This window comes from Balaenoptera borealis (assembly GCF_965194805.1).
Source record: "Balaenoptera borealis genome assembly, chromosome: 11".
NCBI classification, from domain to species: Eukaryota; Metazoa; Chordata; class Mammalia; order Artiodactyla; family Balaenopteridae; genus Balaenoptera; species Balaenoptera borealis.
The window spans coordinates 15997173-16010637 of NC_138868.1; the positions used below are offsets into that span (position 1 = coordinate 15997173).

The following is a 13465-nucleotide window of genomic DNA, read 5'->3' on the forward strand; positions in this document are numbered from 1 at the left end:
CGGTCTTCTATCGAACCTCATTGAACTTGGTTTTCTCATCTGTAGAATGGGTGTAAATAGTACCCATCTTGCAGGGCGGCTGTGATCACAGGAGCCCCCTCAGGGCCGGCTTCTGGAAGCCTTTACCTCACTGTGGTTTACACTGTTGTCTCCTCCACATAGATTTTGTTCTGACTGAAGGTGAGGACGGCCACTCAACTCACATCAGCGTCTCCACTGCCCGGCACACAGTAGGTGCTCAAGAGCTGGTCTGAGGTGGAGCTGGGGGGAGGCCGGAGGTTGGGTGCCATCAAGGATCGTGGGCAGACCTAGGGGGGTGAGGGGAGAGCAGGGAGGGGCAAGGCCCAGACTACTGCCACAGAGCCCTGCCAACTCTCCTGGCCATCCTTCCTCTGGCTCAGCTGGGTCCTGGGGTCACCCCCTCCCCTTCTTTTCAGTGCTGGCAGGTTAGAGGGAGGTTGTCTGGGAGGGTGGGTGGGAGGGCTTGCTGGGCAGAGGAATTGTCTGGCAAAAGTTCAATGGCGGCCTGGACTCCAGAACTCAGGAGCCCTACCCAGGCTTGGGTAGACCCTTCCCTCTTCTGGCAGGGCTGACCCAGACCCCAGTTTACCCCCTGCCCCCAGGAACCTTTGGATACAGTCTCTATCCAGGCCTGAATGCCTTGTCCTGGGCCTATACCTCCTCCAGGGCTGTCTGTAATGCTCCGTCCGGCCTGGTCGTCTGGGGCATACCACATCCACTTACCATCCAGATGGGCTGGTGGAGCTGGAAGGCCTTAGGACCATCTGCCCTAACGCATTTTACAGATGAGGAAGCTGAGGCCAGGAGAGGGCAGTGACTTGACCCTTTTTAATCACACAGTTGGGTGGTTGGGGAGCCCAGTACTGAACCTGGGCCCTCAGATTCCTCCTCCAGTGTCCACCTGCTGCCCCAGGTTGACGGGGAGGCGTCCCCAGGCCCTGGGCTGGGGTCTGGCTGCCCTCTGAGATCTGGAAGCTGGGCAGGACCCGTGGCTGAGGCTGGTGTCTCCCTGCAGCCCTCCTACAGAGGCCGGGCTCCAGGACAAGATGGCAGCCAAGCAGCCCCCACCTCTCATGAAGAAGCACAGCCAGACGGACCTTGTGAGCCGCCTGAAGACCCGCAAGATCCTCGGCGTGGGCGGGGAGGATGACGATGGGGAGGTTCACCGCTCCAAGGTGGGTAGAGCTCGGAGGAGGGGCCTTGAACCAGCCACATGGGGGTCTGCCTCTGAGCACCAATTTGGGGAGGCAGATCTGGCCCACTGTTTGGGGAGAAGAATAGCTGAGACCCATTATAGCTGCAGGGAGCCCCCAGATTTAGCTCATATTTTCTAGAAATCTAATGGATATGGCAGAGGAATAGTAGCAATAACGAAAATGGATCGTTAGAATTAGTTGAGTGCTTATTTTTTGCTTGCTATGGCACCAGCTACTTTATAAGCATTATTTACCTTGGGAGATATAGGGTCAGTTATTAACCCATTTTATAGATGAGGAAACTGAGGCTCAGAGAGGTTAAGGACTTCCCCAGGGCCACACCAATCAGTGGCAGAGCCAGCCTTCAAGCCCACATCTGGCAGACCTCTGAGCTTTCATCCTCAGCCACTGTATTTTCAGCTTCCCATAAGCCCCGGTGTCAAGAGGAGGAAGAGAGGGTGTGCCTCAGTGTGACCCTCCCGGCCTGGGTGACCCTTTGGCTAAGCAGAGCCACCTGGGCATCCAGGGGCCTCTGGAAGAGGTGAGTAGACTGGGCAGGCAGAGCTGCGTTCAGCCTGGTTGCCTCTGACCCCTCTGTGTCCACAGATCAGCCAGGTCTTGGGCAATGAGATGAAGTTTGCTGTTCGGGAGCCTTTGGGGCTCAGGTAAGCATTACGAGAGTTTGGTGGGGGGCAGGGCTAGGGGGAGGGGCTCATCAGCCTTGCCCCTGTGTAGTCTTGTCTTTGGTTCCATCCCGTCAAATTCCCTCCCCCAGACCAGCCATCCCTGGGCATCTTGGCTGGAGAGGGAAGGGTCCTGTGGGGCCTGGGGTGGCAGCAAGGGGTCTGGCTCTGACCTTCCTCTCCACGCCTCCCCAGGGTCTGGCAGTTTGTTTCTGCTGTGCTCTTCTCCGGCATTGCCATCATGGTGAGTCCCTGCCCCACCCCTGGGACCTGGCCCCCTCCCCTGCCCTGGGACCCCTGCTGCCTTTCTGTGCACAGCCATCATATTGAAGCCCCATCTGTCCAGACTCTCTGGCTGCCTCCGTGACCTGTTCTCCTGACACTTATCCCCACCTGTGCCCTGCCCTGGAGCATCCTAGCTCCCATGGTCCTTGGTCCCAACTCCTTGTCACTGGAACCTCAGATCTTCTGTCCTGGTATGGAGGGGTCGGGGGCAATCAGTGTCCTGACCCTGGGCTGCTACTGGGGAGAGGAAGGAGATGTCCAGGGGAAGTTTCCACAGTGAGCCCCTCACCCTGAGCCTCCCGCCCGCTGTCCACAGGCCCTCACCTTTCCTGACCAGCTCTATGATGCAGTCTTTGATGGAGCACAGGTGACCAGCAAGACCCCCATCCGCCTCTATGGCGGCGCCCTCCTCAGTGAGTATTGCTGGGGCAGACTCTGGGGAGGTGATAGGCAGCCGAGGGACCAGTAGGGGCTGAGGGAACATGGGGAGCCTTCTTTGTGCTGGGGCTCCCCTTCTCAGAACCCACGTTTCAGCCAACAAGTCTGTCTCTGCTGGGTGTGTGCTGCCATCTTGTGGCCACTGGTAGAATGTCCCCAGTGGATTGGGACTCTGTCTTTGGCATCATCTGGGACAAAGCGCTTATTGAGTGCCTGCTGTGTGTAGTGCACCACCTGGGCATTGAGGTAGAGAAATGAAAGAAGCCCAGGCTCCGCCCTCCAGGGCCTCACAGCCTAGAGGAGGAGGCAAAATCAACAGTGTCTGTAAAACCCTCACCCTTGGACTGCCCACTTGAACCACTTCTGTCTCCTCTCCAACGTGAGTCACACGCAGCAGTGCCTGTTAGGAAGCTAAATGACAGCATTTAAAACCCAGCACTGGTGGTGTCCCTCCTCTTCTCCAAAACATTCTATGGCTCCCTATTACCCGCAGACTGAAGTCCCAGCTCCTCCTGGTCTCTGATATTCAGGGTCATCTGTGGGGTGGATCCAGACTGCCTGCCAAACCTCCCTCCCCCACATCCCACGGTGGTCCCCGGACTCCAGGCGCACCTCCTGAGGCCCAGTCCCCCGTTTCAGAAGGCCTCCGCGACTTTGCAACCCAGTTTCCCCAGCCTTGTGCCAACTGCACTTCTACTTGACATTCAAGGGCCAGCGCCAGTAGCTCTGGGGTGGGGTTGGGGGGTGGGGACTGGGACAGCTTCAGGCCCTTCAGCCACGCAATGGGAGAGCTAGTGTTACGGGGTTATGGGTCAGGTTGGATGACGGATGAGTTTTAATTTGAGCACTGGGAGTGGGGGCAGGGCATGTCCGGGATAGAGGGAGGAGGACCAGGCCCCCTGCCCGTCCCCCAGGGGGGCGGGTGGATCAGGCTCCTCCGCCCCCCACTCCCCTCTCTGTCCCCCACCTCAGGCATCTCCCTGATCATGTGGAACGCTCTCTACACGGCTGAGAAGGTCATCATCCGATGGACTCTGCTCACCGAAGCTTGCTACTTCTCGGTCCAGTTCTTGGGTGAGTCCTGAGGTGGGCAGTGATGGGGAAGCTGATGGGGTACAGGGTGCGGGCAGCTTGGCCCCTGGCCTCCCAACTCTTGCCACTTGGTTTCTGGGAAGTGATGAAAACCTGTGCGAGGGGGAGGGACGCGTGTGGCTGGGTTGACCTGTACACCTGCACACCTGTGCTCACACAGCTGATATGTGCCTGTATCCTCCTGCATACACACCCGTGCACCCACAATCCACTGCTCACTTGTGGACCCAGCACAGGTGTGATGGCACACACCCAGTTCTGCCCACATGATCGCCCCCCGTACCTGCCGCGTGGGGCGCATCACGGAAGACACATCTATGGGGTTGGCAGCTGATAGGGTGCCCCAGCTCAGGGCGGGGGCCAGTCAGGCAGCCACCCTGGGGCCCATGGCATCCCGTGCTGGGGGTAAGGGATAGCCCCACCTCTGACCTGTGTCCCCTCCTGGCCTCTCTCCCACAGTGGTCACTGCCACGCTAGCCGAGACGGGCCTCGTGTCCCTCGGGATCCTGCTGCTCCTGGCCAGCCGCCTCCTTTTTGTCGCCATCAGCGTTTACTTCTATTACCAAGTCGGCCGAAAACCCAAGAAAGTGTAGCCGCCCGCCGGGCCAGGGGGCCCCTCTGGGGCAGGGAGGCCTGGGGACCTCGGCTTCCCTTTGGTTCCGGAAGGCAGGAAGGACCCTGCCCCAGGCAGGCAGGAGTGGCCGCCTTGCTCTCCTCCTGGGCACTCCCCGAACGCTGTGACCTCCTGGGCCCTCAGGTTTGGGGAGGGATGGAGCCTCTGCCCCCCATCCTTCCCCCCACACGGTGACGCCTCCCGTTCACGGGTCTCTCGGCCTCTGGATCCCCTGGACAGATGCTCAAGGAAGAGCCTGAGTCACAGGCATCCAGCTGAGGCCAGGCTCTCTGCCCCTCTGTCACAAGACCCTTCTTTCTTGAGAGGCTGTGGACTGCCTCCTTGTCCTCTCCCTAGGCCCCCAGCCAGTCTAATGCCCAAGCAGCTGAACTTGGCTTCTGCCCATGCCTGGAAAACCTTAGAATTTGACCCTGGGCCCCTTCCCTTCCATGTGGGCGCTCCCCACATGCAGGGGACCCTCTGCCCCCTAAACACACAGCGCAGCTGCGGGCTGGCAGGCAGGGGTCCGTCTTTGACCCCTGGCACCTCCCTTTCCGCCTTCTGTGAGGTGGGCTGCAGGTAGCAGGGCCCTGTCCTCAGCCCCGGCCGCCACGGCCTCTCCTCGGGCCTCGCTCTTGGCTGCCCTGCCTCCACCCCAGCTCCTGAAGGCCCCTAGGTGCCCCCTCTCCCAACTGGCCTGGGTCCAGAGGCTGCCAAGGGCCTCAGCCACAGGCCGGCCCTGACAGGTGGGCACCCGGGTAACCCCAGATGGAGGCCACCTGTAAGTGACGGGGTTTGTGGATGAGGAAGAGAGAGAAGCATGTCTTCATCACTTGGCATGTCCTCCAGGGTCCGATGTGCACCTGGCTCAGCCCCCTCATCCCCCCTCCCCGCCTCCCCAGGGTGCTTCCCTCTGGCCCTCTGGCCTGGGGTGCCTCTGAGGCCCGGCTGGGTAGGACTGGGTGCCCTTCAAGCTCAGCAGGGGCAAAAAATAGAAATATTTCAGCAAGCCGCCTCCTCTCATGCCCAGCCCCCATCAAATGCCCTGGAGGAGGCTGACAGCTGGCTCCCTCAGAGATGAAGACCCCTGCAGGCCCGGCAGCCTGTGTGCCCCCCGTGAGTCCTTTACCCGACGCCCCCCTTCCCTCCGGCACCCCAGGAATGGCAGCCCCCGTGTCCTGGGGACAGGTGTGGAGAGAAGCAGCCCCGGCCCCAGACTCGCTTCCCGTCTTGGAAGAGAGTGTCTAGGGGTGAGATGGTTGGTCCTTAGGTGCAGCCCAGCTCTGGCTGCTGCGCCCTGGGCCCGGGCCCTGCCCACGCTGGGCCTCGCTGCCCTCCCCCGTGCCCAGCTGTCCCTGCAGCCACACGTGCAGGGACACGGCCTGTGCCCAGCGGAGCACGGCACCACCGCTGTTAACACAGCCGAGGAGAGAGGCCCAGCGGGTTGGGCGCCCAAGGCTGTGCTGCTGGTAACCGCGGCCGAGCGGAAGGGAGGCTGGACACTAGGGAGGGGCCGTCCTCTCCTGGCCTCCATCCCTCGAGGCTGAAGTTCATGCTTCTTCGCAGAACCCTGCCCCCAACCGCTGAGCCCCAGGCAGGCCCGGAGCCACAGCAGCCTTTGGGAAGTGGTATTGGCTGGTGGGCAGCGCCCCCAAGCCAAGGCCATGTCCTCTGCGCTGACCCATGCTTTTGGAGGCCTGGCTAGCACGCCGCCAAGCGGCGGATGGTCTGTCCTAATGACCGCTGGGCTGGGCGGATGGACTTCCCCCGGGAGGCTAGCAGGGCAGGGGGAAGTCCGGGCGCTGGAGCCGGGCTTTGTGCCGGGCGTCCGCGGGGGCAGAGCCAGCCAAGCTGAGGGAGGGTGGCAGGACCTTGTCCCCGGGGTGGTAATGCGGGCCTGCCGGGACGATGCTGTCCTGGCTCTGTCCCTCCTAAAGGTTGGGGAGAACCCAGAATGCCCCTTCCCCGGTTCACTTGCCGGCCGCCTGCCTCGGCCCAGCTTCCCCACCCTGCCCCCAAACCAAGACCACCTTTCCTCACGGTCACTATTTATTCTTCGTTCCTTTCTCTTTTTGTAAGAAACAGTCACAAAAACCAGTGCAAAACCATCAGTGTGGGCGTCCTGCTTTATATTACAAAAACTCCTCTTGATATAGAATATAAAAAAGGGAGGCTCACAGGAAATAAACTTGATAAATTAGCTCTGCTACCTACCGCAAGGAACACTTAAGAGTTTTCAAAATAGACTTTCGACATAGGACCCACCGGGGAGGGGAAGAGGGGGCTTCTAGGCAGATGGGAGTGCTGGGCCTCGGCCGGTTTGGGGGATCCTGTCGGGCCCCTTAGGCATGGAGAGGAGAGCGGGGACAAGGGAGGCCGGGGAGGGGCCCCAGTGCCCAGCCACTAAGCAGGGAAGGTGGCCTTCGGTGTTGGGCGGGTTATGTGACCACGTGCAAGGTCTCCCCTGGCACCTGGCCTGTTAGCGGGGTCAGGAAGTCTCAGCAAAGAGACTTCCTACCCTCCCGCCTCCCCCAGCAGCCCCAAATTGCCATCTGCACCTATTATGGGCTGTTGCCGCTGGCCTTTGCCTTCTCATGCCCCCTCAGGATGGCCGCTGGGAGCCTTGCAAATAGCTACCAGCCTGCGTTAATGTTGCAGAGCAGAGACATCTGCTTCCCCTTTCCAGCCCCAGAATGTGGTCAGTGGGGGCAGACCAGGGCTCCTTGGCCCCTTTCTGGAGAGCCCTTGGGGATGAGAGTCTTACATCTGCCCTCAAACCCACCTCACCCAGGTGTTCCTCCAGGACCAGCCTTTCTTCTCGGGAGCTCAGAGGGGATAGTGCCCGATGCCCGGCTCGTCTTACCTTGAAGGCCCCAGATTCTCCTGGGCAGTGGGGACCAGATGGGGCCCTGACGCCTGGGGCGCCCCTGGACCGAAGTTACACAGCTGCCCCATTTGACCCTAAGCCCTGCCTAGCCAGCCTGATTTTTTTTTTTTTTTTTTTTGTCAACCTCATGCCAGCCCTTTGCCTCTGCCAGGAAGTTGGAGCCAATTTGTGGGTGGTCTAGAGACCTGCGCTGGGGTACAAGCTGCACGGCCCCCTGGGTCCTGGGGTTGCCCAGTCGCTAGGGAGTTCATAACATCATTTATGGAGTTGCCAGGGCAGACTGATACAGGGACAATGTGGAAAGACCCAGCCCAGAATGGGCCAGGACTGGTGAGGACAGCAGGGTGAGCGCAAGGGGGAAGGGGAGAAATGGGGGGAGGGTGAAACCAAATCTTTACAGCAGGCACAGAGCTCTGGCTGCATCTCAGAAGGGGGTAGGTGGCAGAGCAGGGGAACACTGGGCTCTAGGCCACTGCTCTGTCTCCCAGTGGCTGGAAAGCTGGAGGGGAGGCTGGAAGCTGGCACAGGGCCTTTGAGATAGAATGGGCTCTTCCCTGACCCTGAAGAGGGACAATGAAAAGAGGAGAGCGGGCACCATACTGTCCCTTCCACACCCATCCCTCAACAAGCTGGAGTTACTTGGCAGACATCACTAATCAAGATTACACTGTCCTCCCCCATTGAGTCCAGACCAAGCCTCAGATTCTCCGCACAACCTCTGGCAGCCGCTCCTGATTGATCAGGGTCGAGGCATCTTGCAATACAGTTGCTAACACTGGTCTAGAATTTGAGACCTGCATATGAGGGGCTGATTTGTGGGTGCTGTGTGGGTGTGAGTCTGTGGGGAAACCTCTCCCTGCCAGATCCTGGAGGAAACACTCAGAAATGTGCTATGGACAGCGAAGGGACAGGAAAACCGTGTCACAGCAGAAATGATGAGGTGCCCTGGGGCACCTCTTTAGCCTGGAAATAACGGGGCTCGGGGGGGACAATGTGTGGCCTTAACGCTTTGGGAAGGAGAGAGAGCAAGTGGGATGCCATGGACAGAACCACAGAAAAACAGAAACCTCTTCCGTGTATTGAGCTGATGCTAAAGTCAGAGCAGTCCAAAGAGAAGCCTGTCTTGGGAGGTAGTAAGCTCCCCGTCCTTGGAGGTGTGCAAGAAGGTGGAGAAGTCTTGGCAGGGATCTTTTGGAAGACATCCGAGTGGCAGTTCTGAGTGAGGAGAGGAGAAGCAGATGCTCTTGGGGGTTCCTTCCAGCCCTGGGGGCCAGGGAGTTGGTGGAGTTGGTGGAGGAAAGGTGGGCAGTGTAGAAAAGGGGCTGTGGTGTGTGTGCATGTGTGTGTTCCTGGGACTTAGAGAAAAGTGTGGGGAGGTGGCAGGGAGAGCAGGGAGGGCAGAGTCCAGGATTTTCTTAGCTGTGGAGCCGGGAAGAGGCAATTCCTGACCAGCTTGCCCGCTCTCTTCTGGGGAAACCAGGATGCAGAGGCCAGGGAGGGGTGTGAGCAGTAGGTCTGCTGGGACCAACAGAGCCTTGGAAGGAGTGACAGGCAGCCTGGGGATGGCGGCGTTCTTGTCCAGAACTGTCACGCATGTGCTGTGTGACTGTGGATGAGAAACTGCTCCTCTCTGGGCTTTCCAGATTATTTGCTCCAACAGATGGGGAAGCACGGACCCTACCGGCTGGGCCATCCTTGGATCCAGCATCTGCAGCCCACTCTTGGCCCCGGCCTGAGGCAGGGACAACTCCATCCTCGGAGGACCAGGGACTCCAAGTAGGTTCCAAGTCCTCAAGGACATGGTGACCAGGTCTCCTCAGGGCCCCTGGGCTTTGCCAACCTTTCTCCACAATTTTCTTTTGTCTCCTTCTTGCCTAAATCCTTATTACTTCCTTGGCACCAGATCCTGAAGCTGTGAGTTGAGGGCCCAGGTCCCGGGCTGCCAGATCTGGCTGCACCAAGGAGGGGGCCTGGCCCTGGTGTTGCTTTGGTCTCTAGTGCAGTCTGCATCCTGGGTTCAGGTGCCCGGGCCCCTGCGGAGAACCCCATGGCGCCCATTCCGGAGTCCAGACGGGCTACATCAGTCCATATTTTTGCCTTCATTTTGTTTTGTTAAAAAAATAGCTATTTTCCTCTGCCCCATTTCCTGGCCACTCATCATGGCCTCACCTCCTCCCCCAGGGCCAAGAGGGCAGGGGTGAGGGGGAGGGGAGGGCATTGGGTGCTGGGCAGTGGTGGGTGGGGTGAGTCTTCAATCTTCAGGCCACACCCTCTACTGGATGCCCCGGAAGAGGCACATGGCAAAGATCATGGCAAAAAGCTGCAAAGAAAGTAGGAGTTTGCTTGTCAGGCTGGGCTCACAGCCCTCCAGGGGGGCTGTCCCTCCCCAACGCGAAGGGGCTGTCTGCTCTGGGACAGGAAGGGGGCTCACCCATCACTCTTAGCACACTCCTGCTGCTGGCACTCCTGACACTGCCCTGGGGGCAAGCCCCTCTTGCCAGTCACTGGTCCCCTTCATGCCGTGTAGTCATGAAAAGAAGTGGGCTTTGGACATGGGTTCAAATCCGGCTCCCTTATTTGCCAGCAGCAAACTTGGGCCAATACTCAGTTCCCTTCTCTGGGCCTGAGTATGTATCAAGAGCCTACCACGTGCCGGGCACGGTTCTAAGTGCTGTCTCAGAAACATTTTCACAGACCAGGAAGTGACACACAGGGAGGTCAGGTAACGCACCTAAGGTCACACAGCTACAAATGGAGGATCCAGGATTGGAGACTAGGTATTCTGACTCCAGAGACCATGCTCATAGCCCCTGCACTCGCCTCCTTCCAGCTCACAGGAAGGAGGTGAGATTGAAGTCTAAGGCAATTAACGATGTAATGAGGCCTGTTATATAGTAGATGCTTAATTAGAAGTTACCAGGATTGTTACTAATAAGCAAGGAAGATGCAGCCCTTCTCCAAACTACGAGCACAGTCACTGAACACCTGTCTAAGGGCCCCTGGGGTAGTGGGGTGTGCAGAGACCCTGACTCAGAGATGCCCATTTCTTCGGACTGGCTGATGCCCCCATGCCAGCGCTCTTGCAAGTAGCGCAAGGCACAGTCCCCAGACCACAGGCTCATGGCCGAACCTCCAGGAGGGACAGTGGGGTGGAGGAGGCAAGGCATACGGTGAAGGTCCCCGAATCAGAGCAGGGTTCTGCCTGGCACAGAGGCCACAGCTGGGCTTATGGGCTGGGTGTGAGGGCAGCAGGTCAGGAACACAGGCATTGCTTAGCGAGCCCCCATTACACGCCAGGCACGTAGTCCCCAGCACCTGTAAGCCCCACCGTGCCCTAGGAGCAGGCTTTTAGCACCATGTTGCAGTTAAGGAAACTGTGGCTCGGGCATCCTGTGCGTGGGGAGAGGCAGAGCTGGAAGTTGAACTCTAGAAGCCCATGTTCTTCCTGCAGGGGACCCACGCCTGCGTTTTCCCAGGGGGCCTGGTACTGATTTGTGTTTCTTGTTCATTGTTTCCTCCTAGGAGAGGACTTGTTCACCTAGAACAGCGTTGGCATACAGTAGGGGCTCACTCTTTGCTTGACGAATGAATGAATGAATGACCCCTCCCTCTCCCCATCCTCAATAGTCTCCACAAAACTGCTCTAAGCAGGGCTGTAGGACACAGTAAGAAGCTAAGCAAGGCCATGTTTATGGTGCCAGGTGGGAGGGGGAACGCTGAGGATAGGGCGGCCTGATTTCATTTCCTGGCTGGCCGAAGACTGACGGCCCCTTTCTTGAGATGGGCGGGCCTGGGCAAAGCCCTCTGTCCAACCTCCCAGGGCAGCGGGTTTGAGATCCGGGAGAGGGTGGTAGAAGGAAGGGAAGGGGCAGCTCCGCCCTTTGGCCAAAGCGCCACCTAGTGGTGGCTTCAAGAGTCCGCGGCTACCTTCCGTTTGAGGGGGCTCAGGTCCCTTCTGTCTTCACCTCTGGGGCTCAACGCGCGCTTGTGAGGTTCACAAGGCCCCGCAGGCCCTGAACACCCCACAGAGAATGGGCCTGATCTAGAAGCCCAGGCTGTAGCCCCTCCCTCAAATCAGCTGCGTTGATCCTCCAGTCAGAGTTCACTCTGGACTGTGGGTAGGGGTGAGGGCAGTGACTCTCAGGGCCTGTCCATCCCCACTGCCCGCAGACTTGCTCAGATGTGTCCAGAGTCCCAGGATGACTCGCAGGCAGCAGACAGACACGGCTGGGCTTACCTGCGCATCGTCCCTGCAGTGGGGACCCACTGGGTCCTGGGTTAAGGGCCTGGAGACGGAGGCAGGCTGGGGGTGCAGGCCATGGGGGATCTGCCTGAGACCCTGTGTAGGTGTCTGCCTTGCTTCTGAGGAGCCACAGAAGCGGGGGCCTTTACTTACCTCGATGGCCAGCACCCCTATGGCGAGGGCTCCGGCCAGGTAGACGTAAGTTTCGAAGGCGTTGAGGATCACCGTGTAACAGCCCTGGGAGGGAAGGACCAGAGGTAAAGCCATAGCCAGGAAGGAGGGACAGAGGTCAAGGGCCAGCCTCAGGACTGGGGTGTGAAGCCTGGGAACTGGCATGTGGCCCCAAAGCTCAGGCAGCAGCAGGCCTACCCTGTCACACCGCTGCTGGGACAGTTTGGTGGGGAGGAGCGGGGGAGGCAGGAGGCCCATAAGCTCAGCCACTCAGCAGCAATACACCAAAGACCCTCCTGGCCCTCCAGCCCCTCAGGCGGGGCTGAAAACTGCCAGCCTGATTGCTGCCTAATCAGCCACAGACCCTTTCTTCTTTTTTGATTGGAATATTGGGAAATTTCCAATAAATATCTGGGCTCCTTGCTTCTCTCATAAAATCAGAAGATCCAGCGAGGTAAGCCATCATTTCTACGTGGCAGTACCTGGGGACAGGTGTTCCCTGGGGAACCACCATCCCCTGTTTTCCCACACCCACCCTCTCTACTCCTTCCCATTACCAGCCTGGCAGCTGGATTTTGGTTTGCAGCCTCTGCCCTAAGGAAACACAGCCCATTCTTCAAGACCCAGCACATACCTCACCTCCTCCAGGCAGCCTTCCAGGACCAGCCCAGCTCTCACAGGGCCCCTTCTAAATGGATTGAATTCCTGTGCTATTACTGCTTTCTCAAGCAGTCCTCAGGATATACAGACAGATAGAGATGGACCCAGTAAGAGAGAAAGAGAAAGAGAGGGATAGCATGCGAGCAAAACCAGAAGCTGCCAGCACGTGACCTTAGCCCCATCCGACCCTGGGTGCCTCACGTCTTGGTCATCTTCATGTCCATGCTCCTTCCCCCAGCACCATGCTGACCAGAGACTGATGCATGGTAGTTGCCTTGAATGAAATGTATTTTTAAAGGGGGAAAATTTTCTTTCTATTATGAGAACCTGCATATTCTTTGGGCCCAGTCAGAGGAACTGCAAAGGGAAGAGCCCCCCGGTGGGTGTGAGGATCATGCCTGGTCCCTGTTGGGTGACTCTGGCTGTTTCTGAGCTCTGTTAAGATTCTTGGGTGATTCTTAGGTGATTCTTGGGTGTTCACGCCCATTGTCAATCACCCAGAAGCCCCGCCTCATTGGTCGGAAGTAGAAATGACGTGCCATGAGGCTGAGCCCGGGCAGGTGGACAGCAGGACGTGATCTGGGCAGAGTGGCCAGGCGGATGGCATGAGACCCTCCTGCTGGAGGCTGGGCAGGGAAGGCTCCCACAGGCCCCGCTTTGAGCACCCAGCAGCAAATAGAATGTACCCAGGTAAACAGACCCCTCCAGCACGATGACCTGGATCCACAGTGCTCTTGGGGCTGATAGTGTGTCAGAATCATCTGGGAGGTTGTTAATGCAGATGCCAAGGCCTCACCCCCATGACTCTGGATCAGGGGATCTGGTGTGGAGCCCAGGAACCTACGTCGTGAGCAGATGCCCCAGGTGATTTCTAATGCCTTTGCCATGGCCGGGCTTTGAGACACCACAGTCCCAGCAAGGACAACAAGGGAAGAAGGTCTTAGCTGAGCTCGGGCCTTGTCTCAGCAGTGCCACTGGGAGCCCAGCTAAGGGCTGTGTGATCGGAGCCCTAAGGGCGCCCTCCCACAGGCCAGCTGGTCAGGAACCCAGAGTGGCTGGAGGCAACTTCAGAGCTGGCAGGGAAGCCCCATCCGCCTGGCCAGACCAGGGCCATCCTGGATCCGCCTGCAGACCCGTGTCAGGGCAGAACTCAAACTGCCAACCCCCTTGGTCTGG

The 13465-nt window shown here is 58.8% G+C and overlaps 2 protein-coding genes across 9 annotated transcripts in view; one reads left to right on the forward strand and one right to left on the reverse strand.

Annotated features, from left to right (window-relative positions):
• TP53I11 (tumor protein p53 inducible protein 11) overlaps positions 1-13465 on the forward strand; it is a 30407-nt gene that overhangs the window by 11313 nt on the left and 5629 nt on the right. For 3 of the 4 annotated variants that reach the window (XM_082342347.1, XM_082342348.1, XM_082342349.1), the window contains exons 2-8: positions 163-230; positions 1037-1196; positions 1824-1882; positions 2096-2144; positions 2502-2598; positions 3596-3697; positions 4175-6439. In XM_082342347.1, the coding sequence (XP_082198473.1) occupies positions 1068-1196; positions 1824-1882; positions 2096-2144; positions 2502-2598; positions 3596-3697; positions 4175-4308 (570 nt within the window). In that variant the 5' untranslated portion in view covers positions 163-230; positions 1037-1067 and the 3' untranslated portion in view covers positions 4309-6439. Of the gene's footprint in view, positions 1-162; positions 231-1036; positions 1197-1823; positions 1883-2095; positions 2145-2501; positions 2599-3595; positions 3698-4174; positions 6440-13465 lie in introns of those variants that run through there. The other variant, XM_082342350.1, reaches the window with a different exon arrangement.
• TSPAN18 (tetraspanin 18) overlaps positions 8274-13465 on the reverse strand; it is a 182404-nt gene continuing 177212 nt past the window's right edge. For all 5 annotated transcript variants that reach the window (XM_082342346.1, XM_082342342.1, XM_082342343.1 and 2 more), the window contains 2 exons: positions 11612-11695; positions 8274-9535 (listed from right to left, as the gene is read on the reverse strand). In XM_082342346.1, coding sequence (XP_082198472.1) covers positions 9488-9535; positions 11612-11695 — 132 coding nt within the window. In that variant the 3' untranslated portion in view covers positions 8274-9487. The remainder of the gene's footprint in view (positions 9536-11611; positions 11696-13465) is intronic.